Source organism: Aspergillus vadensis (genome assembly GCF_003184925.1).
Source record: "Aspergillus vadensis CBS 113365 unplaced genomic scaffold BO88scaffold_2, whole genome shotgun sequence".
Classification (NCBI taxonomy): Eukaryota; Fungi; Ascomycota; class Eurotiomycetes; order Eurotiales; family Aspergillaceae; genus Aspergillus; species Aspergillus vadensis.
This window is the reverse complement of record NW_020292040.1, coordinates 467,344-482,279: the sequence shown is the minus strand read 5'-3', so window position 1 is coordinate 482,279 and position 14,936 is coordinate 467,344. Positions and strand designations below refer to the sequence as shown.

The 14,936-nt window shown below is 48.4% G+C and overlaps 6 protein-coding genes across 6 annotated transcripts; 3 read left to right on the top strand and 3 right to left on the bottom strand.

Annotated features, from left to right (window-relative positions):
• Positions 1-35: 35 nt before the first annotated feature.
• BO88DRAFT_449227 (NAD(P)-binding protein) lies at positions 36-1,051 on the bottom strand (the record flags this gene model as incomplete). Its single annotated transcript, XM_025710478.1, has 4 exons — positions 36-446; positions 523-734; positions 802-844; positions 926-1,051. 4 exons carry the CDS (start codon positions 1,049-1,051, stop codon positions 36-38), a joined length of 792 nt encoding a protein of 263 aa, XP_025567137.1.
• A 1,208-nt stretch (positions 1,052-2,259) lies between these two features.
• BO88DRAFT_379676 (putative protein kinase) lies at positions 2,260-3,534 on the top strand (the record flags this gene model as incomplete). Its single annotated transcript, XM_025704496.1, has 4 exons — positions 2,260-2,516; positions 2,576-2,922; positions 2,977-3,284; positions 3,346-3,534. The coding sequence occupies 4 exons, from the start codon at positions 2,260-2,262 to the stop codon at positions 3,532-3,534; spliced, it is 1,101 nt and encodes a 366-aa protein (XP_025567136.1).
• A 690-nt stretch (positions 3,535-4,224) lies between these two features.
• BO88DRAFT_431793 (bZIP transcription factor) lies at positions 4,225-5,281 on the top strand (the record flags this gene model as incomplete). The annotated part of the gene is made up of 1 exon (XM_025709317.1): positions 4,225-5,281. The coding sequence occupies exon 1, from the start codon at positions 4,262-4,264 to the stop codon at positions 5,279-5,281; it is 1,020 nt and encodes a 339-aa protein (XP_025567135.1). The 5' UTR covers positions 4,225-4,261.
• Positions 5,282-5,317: 36 nt separating this feature from the next.
• BO88DRAFT_440627 (MFS transporter) lies at positions 5,318-7,392 on the bottom strand. Its single transcript, XM_025709813.1, has 2 exons — positions 6,671-7,392; positions 5,318-6,613 (listed from the first exon to the last, which is right to left on the bottom strand). Exons 1-2 carry the CDS (start codon positions 6,998-7,000, stop codon positions 5,429-5,431), a joined length of 1,515 nt encoding a protein of 504 aa, XP_025567134.1. The 5' UTR covers positions 7,001-7,392; the 3' UTR covers positions 5,318-5,428.
• Positions 7,393-11,828: 4,436 nt separating this feature from the next.
• BO88DRAFT_421738 (uncharacterized protein) lies at positions 11,829-12,862 on the top strand (the record flags this gene model as incomplete). Its single annotated transcript, XM_025708539.1, has 2 exons — positions 11,829-12,163; positions 12,259-12,862. The coding sequence occupies 2 exons, from the start codon at positions 11,829-11,831 to the stop codon at positions 12,860-12,862; spliced, it is 939 nt and encodes a 312-aa protein (XP_025567133.1).
• Positions 12,863-13,605: 743 nt separating this feature from the next.
• BO88DRAFT_467733 (uncharacterized protein) lies at positions 13,606-14,765 on the bottom strand (the record flags this gene model as incomplete). The annotated part of the gene is made up of 2 exons (XM_025711537.1): positions 13,606-14,520; positions 14,541-14,765. The coding sequence occupies 2 exons, from the start codon at positions 14,763-14,765 to the stop codon at positions 13,606-13,608; spliced, it is 1,140 nt and encodes a 379-aa protein (XP_025567132.1).
• Positions 14,766-14,936: the final 171 nt, after the last annotated feature.

Here is a 14,936-nt window from a genome sequence, read left to right as displayed (position 1 = left end):
CGTATAATCCCACTCCTAAGGTACTTCGATCCCTACTACGGCCCTTCGGCCTCCTTCACCTTGTCATGCCCCTTCACCTTGTGAAACTCCTTCACCTTGTAATGCTCCCACATTATCCCCAACTTCATAACCCCCTTCTCAAATGTCCACTTCTCTCCCTCTCTCACCTTCACCTCCACCTCCCTGACCAGCCCTTCCCTCCCCACCACAACTGGCCACGAATAACAACACCGATTATTACCCCTCCGATGACTTACCGTCCAGACGGTCTTTTTATCTTCCAGCACCGCCACCGCAATACCGGCGGCTACAGCCCCCACCTCCAACGGCGTTCCTTCCTCACCAGCAACAATGGCCTTCATCCTGCCCTGGGTAAATTCCTCCGCGTCGAGCCTCTCCTCGATTGAAACCCCATCCTTCCCTCGGGAAGTCGGCCACCCAACGACCTGGCTCTCATTATCCCGTACCCCGATCACACAAACCTCCGTCTCTTCTGTCGCGCCCCCCCTGGAAGCTAGATACCTCCTCCTGTAGCCGTAAAGTGTCAAGACAGGTCCCTACCCCGATGACTCGCTCCTTAGGCAGACGCGTGATATCTTGAGCCAGGGTAGTGAGCAGATCAACTGGGTTAGCGACGACTAGGATGACAGTGTTCGGGTTGATTGGCATCATCTCCTTGAGTATGCTCTTCAGTACAGTGGTCTTGAAATATACGTGTTCGTAGATGTCTCCTCCTATGCACGGGGATTAGCCGATTTTCCTTGTCAAGATCTGTACATTTGTATGCAAGGTAGTGATTACCAGGAGTAGGTTTCATCCCCTCAGTGATAATAACCACGTCAGCCTGACTTGCCTCTCAGTGCGTGGCCGCTTGAACTTTAGTCACGGAGTCATAAAAAAGCGCGGCATCAGACAGATCGCGCACTTGTGCGTCTTGGAGTTCGGTATTGATGTCCACGAGGAGGATGGTGGCTTGGATTTCTCGCCGAATTAGGGATAGGGCCGTTGAGGCGCCTACGGAATCGAGGCCAATGAGGGCGATCGTTGACATGCTTCTGAACCACTTTGGGGCTGGGATTGTTGTATAAATGATATGGAGATGAGGGGGAAGTCGAGCCCTTGAATCAATGTGTAGGTCATTCAGTTCTGCTTATATAGCCATGGCGGAAGGGAGCCCCTGCTGTGGCGTCATGGTTGCGGGACAACCCTGGTGGAAGTGTGTTCCAGAAAGTATAGAGGGGCGAGGATAAAAAATGTAGTCAAGCCATGAGAAGAGATTGTACCGTGGTTTATGTCCCTGTTGTGTTTCTTTGAGGGCGTGTTGGAGCGAAGCTTGGTGGCTGTCTAGACCTGACACATAGTATCCACATGCCCAAGTCGTGGAGAGTAGAATTATCTTCCTGTTCATGTACCAGATGTGAGGGCTATATGCTGCGGGCTAGATGCTGGTTCACTGCTAGAGGTTTATTTATCTAGCAGCAAATAAACTTATTATTAACAATACCCATAATCTCTTTATTAGATTTGTGACAGGTTACCTGCCGATAGGTAGGGGCCTAAAAGGTATGCTCGCTGGAAACGACAACTGGTGCAATCCGGAAGCACACTTCAGGGGAGAACTCAACAGACATATCTGCATTTGGGAAAGTAGTAAGTGCAATTGATCAGTCCGAAGAGCATTATTGACATGTCCAGTGTCTCTATGCGGTATCGGGACGTGTCATCTTTGGCATCGATGACACTTCCACTTCCATATATCACATGGTGCATTGCCCGCCACAATACGTCTACAGCGTTAAGCATCTTACTTTGGCACTAAGAAGAGCTCGGTGGACTGCTGAGACACATTGGAGATAGCGAGATTAACTGCCAGATCCTGCGGATGCTATGAGATGAAAGATCAGAGGAATATATACCACACAAGCCATTTGCCCAGTGGAAGGACCATATCGAACCAGAATTAGTTCATGGATTTTATCTCCAAGCTAAAGAACCTGGATCCTGCCAAGCGACTCACAGATCGTGAAGTGTTTGGGCATTCGTGGTTTTCAGATGCCTAGTATCACTTCGAATGCTCTACGGCTAAATGTACTTGAAGATAGTGTGTTCGTCGTTCATTGTATGGTAAATAGTTAGTGTGGATATTAAAAGATCCTGCTATTCTTGGTCTTAGCGCTTCCGCGCAGGAGATAGTGGGTCCAGGTCCCCTTGCATGGGGTCCGTGCGTGTCCAAAATTCCTCCAACTCCCATGATCATGAATGTATGCATCACCGTGGAGGTCTCTGAGAACTACTTTTAACAAAGTCTTCAAGTCGAGTCCATGTAAACCATCAAATGTGCCGCTGCGAACTTTATCCGCTGCGGAAGTCATTGAAGAAGAGTGCATTCCACATTATAAGCCAGACCACTACTACCCTCTCCGCCTCTATGATATTCTCAACGACAGGTACCAAATCACTGCAGAACTGGGTTGGGGAACCAGTTCAACAGTATGGTTAGCTCGTGAATTGAATCAGTATGTTCTACTGTATCGTTAAAGCCGTTTGGCATAGACTCAGACTAACATGATAGTAGGTGGCGCTGGTGTTCAGCACGCTACGTTGCAGTCAAAATCAAGGCGAATAACTATGCAACAAAGGAAGACGCCGAAAGGGAACTTCGCATTACTGAGGACATTACGCGCGCAAATCCACGGCATGTGGGCCGGAACTTTGTCAGCACGTTGCTCGATTCCTTTGATTTACCAAGTCTTCATGGTACCCATGTTTGCATGGTGTTTGATCCATTGTGTGAGCCTCTATGGATGCTTAGACGGCGGTTTCAAGGGGATGTGCTTCCATTGGACGTTCTCAGACCTGTTGCCAAGTTGATTCTGGAAGGGCTTGGCTATCTCCACTCTGATTGTCAGGTCATTCATACAGGTATCGCTTCTAGGCAAAAGAGAGGCAAGCTGCGAATTACTAATAATTGATTAGACTTGAAATCCGACAATGTTCTCATGGCTCTCCGTGACCACTCCATACTTGATAGAGTGTCTCAGGATGAGATGAAAGAACCACTGCCTCAAAAACAGCTCGAAGACCGAACAATATACCTTTCGAGGAATCACTTCGGTGTGGAAGCAAACAGCTTGGGCCGACCAGTGATCACTGATTTCGGACTGGCTATTGAGGGGTCCCAGACTCATTACCACCCCATTCAACCGGATAGTTTCAGGGCCCCGGAGGTTATTCTTGGGGCAGGGTGGAGCTACAGTGCTGATGTCTGGAACCTGGGTGCTTTGGTATGACCTAATGTTCTCTTCGCAGATATTCTAAATTGCTAATATTGTGGAACTAGCCCAGGGCAGTGGTCCTTTTGATGGACCAAACTCTGAACACTCTACCTTCACGGAGGAAGCTCATCTGTCTCGCATTATATCGGTACTTGGACCTCCACCTGTGGATGTGATTCGTGAGGCGAAGTATGCTTCTCGATATTTTGATACTGAAGGTAGTCATTTTTCTCGGCGAGCAATGTTGGAGCTTCACTGATCTCAATGCAGGCAATTTCAAGCATTCAGGGCTGATCCCAGAGAGTGGAGGACTTGAGAAAACTCTTCACGACGTTGAAGGTGACGATAAGCAGGCCTTTATTGACGTATTATCGCGAATGCTGCGGTGGAAAGGTGATGAAAGGGATACTGTGCAAGGGTTGCTGTCGGATCCTTGGTTTCGGGGGTTGTAGGAAGCTGGCCTTCCCATATATAGACTTGATTTTAGTGCGACGTATGTGAACAAACAAAAATAACAGATGTTGAAACATTCACTGTAGCAGGGATCATCTGAACTTCCGCACCCTCTTCTGTCTATGTGGTCGCTGACCACCTCTTCCACCAATCTATAACCGCAATCTCGAGCTCTCGTAGATCAAATCCCAGATATGTCCAACCCTACGTCTTGACAATAGATCACAAGTTATAAGTAGCAAGCACTATTCACATACATGACTTAGCTGGCTATTGCCAACTTGATCACCAGCCCCAAAATGATTGATTATTGCCACAGATACATGGTATTTCCACACGCCCTCGCCAATCACCTTTGTCCCTCCTGGACATGCACAGCTTGTGCCGTGACGCAGTGCATAACTCCACCCCCAACATTACAGTCCCTTCGACTTTATCTCCGGCTTTAATCCACAACTTAATCTCAGGCTTAGTCTCATCTCCAGAATCTATTCAACTCCCACTAAAGTCCTTCTACAGCACCATCGGCACGCATGTCCCTCTCCTCAGCGGAAAAAAAGCGTCTCCGGGACCGTCGCGCCCAACAAACCCTGCGCACAAAGAAGCAGCAATACACCGCGCAGCTAGAAGACAAAGTGGCGCATTGCGAGCGCTACCACGACGACAGCGGCACGCAGCATCTCCTACAAGTAATAGAGGGCCTGCAACGAGAGAACCAAGTCCTACGAAATCGCCAAGAGGGACTAAAGTCATTGATCACATCGTGGGAAGATTCATCCTCATCCCCATCGCATCTACTGCAACCACAGCCACCGACGCAACTTCCACTACCGCCTATCCAGTCATACACCACAACACCAAAACCATCATCATCATTATCACCACCACCACCACCACCACCACAAACCAACAAGGAAGAATCAATACCACCTCTCTACTCCCTACTGCCTCTGCACTCAGACCTCCCCACCGCCCCCTCCCTTCTCTGGCTCACCCTCCCCCCATCCATAATCATCTCCTGCCCTCCTTCCCCTCACCCCCTCGACCTCCTCTACGGCACCAATACCAACCCCCTCGCCAACACCATCCACACCAGCTCCCTCCGTCGTCCCCTGCGCGACCCCGAGCGTCTCGCCTTCGGCTGGCTCAGCTACCACTACAGCAAATGGCTCTTCAACCCCACCTCAGAGACATTCGCCAAGCTGCCGACCTTTATGCATCCCGTCCAGGAACAGCTGCGTATCCCGCACCCGGCGTCACTGGATATGTTAATCTGGCCTGAGATCAGGGTGACTCTGATCCGCGAGTGGGAGGTGTATTCACGACAGAGGGACGACTTGTTTGGGTTCCTGGCCTGTTGTATGAAGGTGAGGTGGCCATGGGGAGAGAGTCTCCTAGAGAGGGACGAGAAGAATGACTTGGTCATGAAGACGCGCTTCAAAAACATGATCATGTGTAAGGAGGGGTGGGGCATAACGAGGGAGTTTGTGGATGTTTGGCCGGATGTTGTTAGGGGGGTAGATGTGGGTGAGGTGTTGATGGAGATTGGGTAATCCTCAAGACACTCTGTACTATTATTATCTTCTGTTATGCTATTCATATCTCATATTAATGTATGTAAATGTATGTCTACCATCTATAAATATGCCCACTAAAACTTTTTACAACACAACGAAAATGCACCAGTGGCCGTAGGGGCATTAATCCAGATTCACAACCCACTTCTCCCGAATCTTCTGCCCATATCGATTAAACAAAATCGGCACGGGCACGAACGCCAACGCCAAGAAGCCCAGCAAGGAGTTTCCCCAACCAAGCCCCAAACTGCTAAACAGCTTCGGCCCAGCAAGCGGTAACACGGCACCGACCAACGATCTCGTCGCCGTGAGCGCCGCATTCGCACTGGCCGCATACGCCGGATAGCAATCAATCACGTACGTCTGGATGGGCATATAGATGCCCAACATGCCAATGCCAAACGGCGCCATACCAATGATCGGTACAATCCATTGAACCTCGTACTTGGCGGACCAGCCGTACCAGAAGAAGCTGATGGGGAGGAAGCAAGCGAAGATGATCATAAAGGGGAGACGCATTTCGGGCTGGAAGACGCCGTTGTTGCGAGCGGTGAGTTTGACGACCATGCGGTCACTGGTCATTGCGACGGCAGTCATGCCGATGAAGAAGCCCACTCCGATACCTAGGTAGGAGAGGCCCGCGAGACCGGTGGAGAAGCCGTAGGTCTGTTCGAAGACCGAGGTGATGGTCGTGAAGAAAAGGTAGAGGAGGCCATAGACGAAGGCCATGTAGATAGAGAGGAGAAGGACGATGGGACTCTTGCAGATGAGGATGATAGGACGACGAAGACCCTGCATTAGTGCCTGGGAGACGGTCGGGGGTGTCGTGCCCTGGGAGATGTCGTAGGCGCTGCGGAGTTCGGGACGGTTGAGTTCGCGTGCGAGCTTGGCTGTTTTCCAGCGGATTAGGACGGGCGCGTAGGTTTCGCGGTTGAGCAGCTCGATGCAGGCGCCGATGGTGCCGCTGGCGATGAGCAGGATCCAGAATACCCAGCGCCAGCCGATGGTTTCGCCGATGAAGCCGCCGGCGATGGGGCCGACGACGGGGCCGATCAAGGGGCCCATGGCCCAGATGGAGGTGGCCATGCCACGCTGGGTCCGGGGGAAGAGGTCGGCGATGACGCCGGCGCCTAGAGTGATGCAGCCGACACCGCCCATGCCCGCGAAGAGACGGAAGACGATCAAGGCGGAGAGGTTGGGGGCGAGCGCGCAGCCGATTTGCCAGACGACGAAGAACCAGTTTGCGGCGCTCAAAGTGATGCGGCGGCCGTAGATTTCGCTGAGGGGGGCGAGGAAGAGGGGGCCGACCTGAGGTTGTTAGTATGGGAGGGGTTGATGATGTGGGGAGGGTAGGGGGGTGCGTACTGTGTAGCCGAGAAGGAAGATGGTGACACTGAAGGAGAGGAGGGTTTCATTGGTGACGCCAAAGTCGGCGGCCACGTAACTGATAGCGGGGGAGAACATGCTCGACGCCAGCGGCGAGATGAAGGTAAAGGAGCTCATTAGGGCGAGGAGCATCCATTTGCGTTTCGGGGCAAAGTTTTGCGGGTTGTTGGGGTCATCTTGACCGTCCCAGCCGATGATGCCCTTGTCGAGATCGGTTTCGGGGTAGAGGGCGGCAATGGTAGTGGTGCTGGATGCGGGGGACTGGACTGGAGAAGTGGGCTTCTCGGATTGATCCTCGAGGTCGGGCATGATGAGGATGGCAGTTGGGTTCTGCACAAGAAGAAAGAGAGACTAGGGTGGAATTCGTGAAGATGGAAAATGGGAAAGCCATGGCGGATGGGGTGTTTTTAAAATAGTCTGGACGGAGATAACGGCATGCATAATTTGCAGGATATAATAATGTGTAAGAAAAAGCGTTTGTCGTGAGATGCAGAGCCGCTGGGATTGATGGCTAATCTGGTTGGAGTTTGTTAGGGCATCCCTGATCAGGCGAGTCAGCGGGATATCAACAGCCACTTAATGTGTGGCAATAAACTGAAGATGGAGGCGCTGAATCAGTGGTGGGTCCGAGAGAAAGAAAATGCGGTGGAATACGGCTCCAGAACGTGGCATTCCGCATAACCTTCCCGCGGTTGTGCAAGTTATGCACCAGGTGGAATAAGATTGAAATGGACTCTTTGTTATGAACTGCAGCGGTGAATAACATGATCAAAGGGCATGGTCTTTTCCACCCATGCTTATCATGCAGCAACATGACGTGTAACCCTACCAGTAGCTACAATACTGTCTTGTCTGCTTACCTTGTCTTGTGTCAGCTTGGCTTATCCCCGGCGAGGCCGACCGATGCTGCCATCACCTGGCAATTCCAGCCGAAGGATCAGGAATCATCCAGTAACCCCTGACGACCCAATCATCGTCGCCAAGCACAGACATGCCATGCGTTTGAAGTGAAAGTGTGATCCGCTATCAGGCTGAATGGTTTCCCACATTGACACCACATGGCAAGTGTTGCACACCACGTCAGAATCTGCCGGTTTCACATGCTTTGCTTGCACACCCGAAGTTAGGATAGCTTCATGTTGCTCCACTGCCTGATCAGCCCTGCCTCGGGATGCCGTAACAACAACCCGACTCCCTTCATCACAAGCCTGAACCCGAGCCGATAGCACTAAACATTTACTTAATATCGGCTTGGCGAGTCTTGTCCCGTGGGAATGAACTAGTCGAGACTATACAGCTTGGATGTTTCTCATAAGGATGCACCATGTGGGTACTCTTCCCGATTGGTTCGCATCACCTCACCCGATCAAATTCCTGCGAGCACCGCGCGCATATGACTTCTTTGTTGGCAGTCAGGCGAAAACTCTTATGATATAGCACTTGGTCTGCCCAACGTGCGCGTTATCGGGCTTAAAATTTCGTCCGGATACGAGTTGGCTGTCTGTGCGCTGCGGCTGAAAAATTGGAGTGGTGTCGGGAATTTCCGGCTTTTTGCAGGCGATGTATAGGAGGCTCAACTCATCCCTAGAACCTCATTGTCGTGTGATGGCTAGTTATAGAAGTTGGTAGAAAGTCTGTTGTGGACTTCTAACTTCTTTGTGGTTAAATTATAGGGTGAATTTTGAAGATGAAGTCGTAGTCACTCAGACATTGAATACCCAACCTAATAAGGAGTGCTATTTCCGAATGAATGATCTAGCACTACAATATATTCACAATGATATACTCAATGGCACTGGATCGGGGATGCTGAAAATGCACTGCTGCAAGCCCTTCACTTTCTTCAGTGTAAATATATAACTCTGCTTCTGCTCTCCTATCTTGCTACTATTCATATCCTCTAAATAAATAATATTTCTTCATGTATGAAAAATATGCTAGGACCCTCCGAAGGGAAACCGCATCCTCAGTTCCAAGTGGATAGCCCAAGAAACTATATACCCGTTCAGACAGATATACATGCAAGTACAAGACAGAACCTGCAAATGATTCGTCGGATGATGATGATGATGAAGCCCATGCACGCTATACTCCCCAATTTATCTTCTCACAATACTGGTTGGTCGGGTGTTGGTAAACGCGGCCGGAGAGGACTGAGGTTATTCCTAACTCCACCTGTTTGCTGCCGACAACCATATAAGCCTTTCTTTAACATTACAAACAAATTTGGAGATCTGATACACTCAACCCATGGTCAAGAAAGAGCAGCTGCAAACGGATTGCTGAGAACTGACAGGTTGTAGACTGGCAAGATTTCAAAAGGAGATAAAGTCTCCTTCCGGTCCACAAATATCCCACTGCTTAAGCGATCAATCAGTGATGTTTCTCCATCATTGATATTAAATTTTATCGACATTTTATTGGTCGCAGCAAGATCCGTGTGCTAGGGAAAAAATATAACATCGATTGCCAGAAGACCTCAATACAATGCTGACTTCACTTGCTATCTGCGACGCATATGCCTAGCAACCATGTGTATACGGCTAGAGGTCTTCGGCACTATTGCTTAGACACTTCCTATATGGTATTGCTGTCAACGATGGCACGTTTGGCAGAGATATATATTAGAATGTGGACAGTCACAAAAATGTCAGCCCAATTTATCAGGTCTGTAACCGAACATGAACATCGAGATAGTAGACTCAGAGACTGAGGTCCTACCGATAGCTGAACACAAACAGGCTCAAGGCCTGCTGCGGATCTTCCTCAAATAACATGTGATGAAAGCTATGCGTTGAAGTCATCCATTCCATGTATCAATAAATATCCTGTTCACATGGTCTTGATAAAATACTTAAAGCTAGTCATGTGATCATATATATCTAGAAATATCAGAACTACTGGTTTAGATGTCCAATTAATAGTGTTGCTATAAAGTGATATACCGGCCTCTATTCCATTCCTTGCTATCTAGTATCTATTGCGGCTACTTGGCAAGGACATGTGAATTACGAACAGGCCAGGGGTACGCGCTTTGAGGGTTCTAAAGAAGCCAGTATCAACGCCGCCATCCTCTCCTTCTTAACCGCTATTGCGGCGCTTCTCGATCAGCCTATTAAGCGCCAGTGGTCGACTGGCAGAAGGAAGCTGACGGCAGACTTTGGCACACCGCAGCGTAAGCGGCAATACGTCGCTCATACTGAAGGCCAATTAGAGGAGGTCTCCAGTCATCGAATTATGGCACTCGTCGAGTGCAAAGCAGGGGCGCGGTGACGACATTCTCCAGGTGTTGATATGCAGGAGGTGGCACAGCTGGTGGCATGGGTGAAGCAACACCCCGCTGGGCCAGGGGCTGATAATCGAGTATTCCTGTCTAAAGTTGGCCTTGGGCTTTATATTTCCTTTTTTCAGTATGAGCCGGGATGGCTACGCTATCTGGTAATCCTGTTGACCCCTCTGCCCTTCACTGGTGCTACTCAGTTCGCTGTTCTGCATTTTCCTGCCTCGATCTAGCTTCCGAGATGTTTCCACCACGATGGAGCCTGTAACCGATTCATAGAACTCATTGTGCCGTTCCATCGGCGCGGTTTCAATTTCCCGTCATAGATGGTTGGGGGCCGTAATCAACGCAGCCAAAACAGTGATATTTCTTCCCAACATCTCAGTCAAATTACTGGAAATTGACGAGGAGCAGGTGGTATCTTAAGAAATGAACCTACAGCATCCTTAGTGATGATGGCTGAAACGGGGGAAAACAACATATTATTTCGTTCTACGGAGCTCGGCATATTACACATTACGGACAAGCTCTTGCCGCTGCAGGTTTACTATAACTGGCAAGCCCTTATAGGTCTACATGGGAACATGAAATGATTGAGAGCGTATATCCATTACGGAGAGCGGCATCTCAGTGCGCTCATTATTGTACCAACCTTGGGGACCTGTATAGGGTCTTGGCTGTGGCCACCCATAAATGGAAGAATGCCGAGAATTATGCAAGAGATGAAGATGAAGAGGACTGCAATCAAGAATAGAATTAATACGCTTGTCGCGACAGACAATACGGCGGAATTTGGCCCAGGATCGAACACATATCGAGGCTATAAAGACCCTCGATCTCGACACGCAACAGCCATTATTATGAAGTTACCGGAGATATTGAGAAGACGTTTTAGAGTCCCTGGCAAGTGATGGTAATGGCTTGGATGATCAGATTCAATATATGCCATGAGTTACCGAGTGATGTTGTCAAACTCTCGGTTGGCCTCTCTACCGTGAGGGTCGAGAAACACAGATCCGAATAGGGGCTCCAGGGAGTGGAAAACTGAATGCGAATTTCCCTATAATGGAAGCAAGTGTTTCAGCCTCATCATACGTGCTGAGGTCCGCGACATCTTACAGGTAGGACTAATTATATCCTTGTTTAACCTTGCGCAAAATATCAATTAAGCTTCCTAGATAAGAGTGAAGAATTACACAAAGCTCTGGAAGGTCTATTAGCCAACAGGTTTCTTCATGCAGAGAGCCCAAAGGTCAAAATAATATTTCTACTCTATCACTCCAATCTAAAGGCTTAGATTAACAACTTGGTATTGCCGTATGAGGACAGGCTTTAGTTCTTCACTTCTTCACCAGCTATATTAATGGCAGAAGGGTGTTCGAGCAAGTCAGTGCGCATTTACGGGGGCATTGAGAGCTCTATGGTTATAGTTGGATGTATGGCTTCAACATCGCAAAGCATCTAACATTCTCCATCTGTTGAGATATGTGGTTTGAAGAATACCATTGCCGTTAGATACGGAGAAAACACCATGTATTCTAGCAGCGTCAGCATCTCGTTACCAACTGCCATGACCGCAGGCTATGATGGTCCCGTACTGTTCAACGTAGCTCACATGCGCACTCTCGAACACCTAGCAGGGCCGGAACTAATCCTACGAACAAGGAAGTCAAAACTGCTAACCCAGTCATGAAGAGATTTGCCTCTGAAGCGAAGACTCGATATTGAACAATTACTAATTAAAGTGAAGGGTCGCAAAACCTCTGTAAAACTTATACTTTATTAAATCCCTTCCAAACCCTATATGGCGGGACGTGTAGTTGTAGAATGATAACATTGTGGATTCAGTCAATAACCATGGCCTGCGATGCCTTTGCAAGAGAACAGCTGGGTGGTGAAGTCGCTCCGGTAGCTGTGCAGGGCGTATGCAGCTATACGGTCTATTCTGGGCCGAATGACGAATTTGCCGCTCAATTCCGCCTCAAGCGTTCTTGTATGAACATGGACACAGTAAATTTGGCACGCACAATTTATGGAGGTTTGGCTCCTAAAGTCGTCTTTAAGGGACAGATTGGGGAAGATGTGGAGGGAAAAGAGGCCCTTTATATCTATGTCATGGATAAAATACAGGGAATTAGCTACTTGGATTTTATCCTGGCCCCTAACAATCAATTCCCCGAGAATTTAGTCAAGTTTTCTTCATGGCGCAAGAGTTAGTAGCCGACGTCACAATATATATCTACTGCGCCATGTTGCCCGCCAGACTGCTGATTATATGACGTACTAGGTTCTTTGCGCTTTCGTGGAAGTCACCACAAGTTGTTGATCAAAGCTACAGCAACAGTCTATACAATCAATATAAAAGTAAGCTTGAGTTACTACTCATTTCTCTCCCCGACCAATATCACTCCTTGAACCAGAAATTTATCAGCTCTTTACATGCTATATTTTCTCTCCCCATGGTGTTATTACATAGGGATTTTGGTGTCTGCAATATCATGGTGAACAAAACCACATGCAATCTAGTTGGGGTGGTGGATTGGGCCGAAGCAGAGGTTGCACCATTTGGCCTAAACCTTCACTCCCACCAACAACTGATAAGTAAGGTCCATCTCAAGAGCGGTTGGATGAGATACAACAATTATGTCACATTGGAGGATATATTCTGGGGCACTTTCAATAATAAGACTAGAGGACTGAGCAATGAGACAGTCAATACAATCGAAGCAGCGAGAAATGTCGGCTTATTATTGTCACACGGCTTCAGTAGTCATCTTTCAAAGACCACGGAGGCAGTACCTATTCGGGATGATGAAAGTAGTGCATACAACATGCGTGACCTAGATGGGTTGTTAATCAATCCGGCCACGAGATTTATAGATCTGGCATAACGGGAGAATGTACCTTAGAAGGCGATAGAAAGAATCATAATAGACATCCAGGGGCTAACAGAAAGTTGGTCAATCCAGCAAGGCGCTGCGAAAGCATAGTAAAGTACGTGCCGCTAGCTCCCCAACAGGTGCCCCAGACTAGCATTATCAAAACTCCCACTGCAAATCTGGAAAATACCCATGTTTTTGTCCAGCTGGTCGAATGGCGGCATGGGTAATCAAAAGATACTTACTCACTGGAACGAAGTATTATAAGACGAAGTAGTATAAGCAAGCGGTTTGCAAGAAAACACACAGCTTAGCCGTAGCCCTTCATAGTGCTGAAGCAGCACACGCTCGTGACCAGGCTCTCATAAGACAAGGAATGCCGGTAGGGGGAATATTATGCGTTGCTGCTCTCAGGCAGGAATCGCTAATAACATTCTCTTTCGAACACCATTTGGTAGGCTCTTGCGTCACCTCCGATGACAGTACTCATACTGTAGCCTTTACTTGAGTCAATATATTTGTCTGGGGACTTGGAAATATGACGCGAGGTGGCCCTTCATGACCAAAGGTAAAACATACGATGTGCAGAGCCCGCGGAAATCATGGCTTTGGGGGAATTCTCAATTCCCGCAAGCTTATAGCTCTCAATCAGACTTCTCAATCCACAAATAGTCTGAGTCGGAGAGTAAGAAGCTGTTACGATATTAAGTTCCCCTGTGATATAGCAGATGGTGTATAATTATTCCACGAGTCTATCAAACAACTTCTCTTTTAGGGAGTCGACGTGACGATGTCGCTGCCATCAATCGGTCCCTTGCCCTCTCAGGATCCCAGTATCTATTTTCGATATTCTCCTTCGCCTCCCCCAACCAATGATCCCATGCTTCCGAATCAGGTAATAAGTGAGCTATTCGAACGCAACCAGCCTGGCCTGTTTCCTGAATTGCATTCCAGAGTGCGACCGTAATATTATGGTTACACTTCCGGTTCTTCACCTCCACTTCATAAAGAGCAGCTACATCCCAGAAGAGTCGCGCATCAAATAACACGGGAACAGCCCAGTAACACAAATTCAACAAGATGTAAGTAACAGCAACAGCTGTCTGCATTGTCCATCCGCAGTTGCTGAAAAGAAGCACAGAGACCATAAGTAGAATGGTGCTGGCTCCCATCAGAACTTTGAAGAGAGTTGCGTCTGGCTGCAAGGTATATCTGTACCGTTCTTGCTCGAGATACAGTTCCTCGGCGATATCCTCGGTGCACTGAACGACAATAACAGCACCATTGCGGGTCCTGATAACAAGTTTCTCTTGCTCGTTGATGTATTTCTCTTCCCTCTCGAGTTCTGGATATGAATGCTGCGAAAGACATGCAAGGCTGCTGGATATCGACATGGTGATTATGGCAAGCAAACCGACACCATCGTGGAGGACAATCGACCAAGCAGCCAAACCAATTGTCAAGAAAACAGATGCCAAGGTCAGAATATTCATGGGGCAGAGCGACTTTAGCCCGATCCTCGTTCTAGTGGGTCCATGATAAATTTCCAGTCTATCGGGGTTGGCTTTAGTGTAGTAGCGTTCCGAGTGACGAATGCAATAAACGCGAAGTTCAAATGGTTCCACTTCGTCGACCAGATGAATAAGGCCAGCGAAGTAACCCAATTGATTCTCAGTTCTCTCGAATTCACACTAGTAACAGACACATTCTCGAACAGTGGCAGCTGGGTTGTCGAACCCGTGTTCAAGATGGCTTGTGGCGCCGGTAAAAGTTGAGGAAGGACACTGAATGGTGATGCCACTATAAGACGTTTCTGCCTCTCTATAATAGACTCCCCAATTACGGCCAAGAGACTGACCGCATCAAAATGCCAGCCCTTATCAGACGTGTTTCGGGCACCGGTAAACCAAGTCATGTCGGCAGTGAAATGATTAGCGATAGTTCTCAAGCTTTACGCCACCGTCTGTGCTGAAGAAAAGAAAATGGGAAAGCCGAATGTGGTCAAAACACTGTGTGACACCAGAAGTCTCCTATCTGATAAAATACAATCGATGGAAGCTTGGAAAAGGCTTAAGCTTCATATTAG

Coding starts and splice junctions, on each gene's coding strand:
- BO88DRAFT_440627 (XM_025709813.1), bottom strand. CDS start 7,000: ATGCCCGACCTCGAGGATCAATCCGAGAAGCCCACTTCTCCAGTCCAG. Junction 6,614..6,670: donor TCTTCCTTCTCGGCTACACA/GTACGCACCCCC, acceptor TAACAACCTCAG/GTCGGCCCCCTCTTCCTCGC.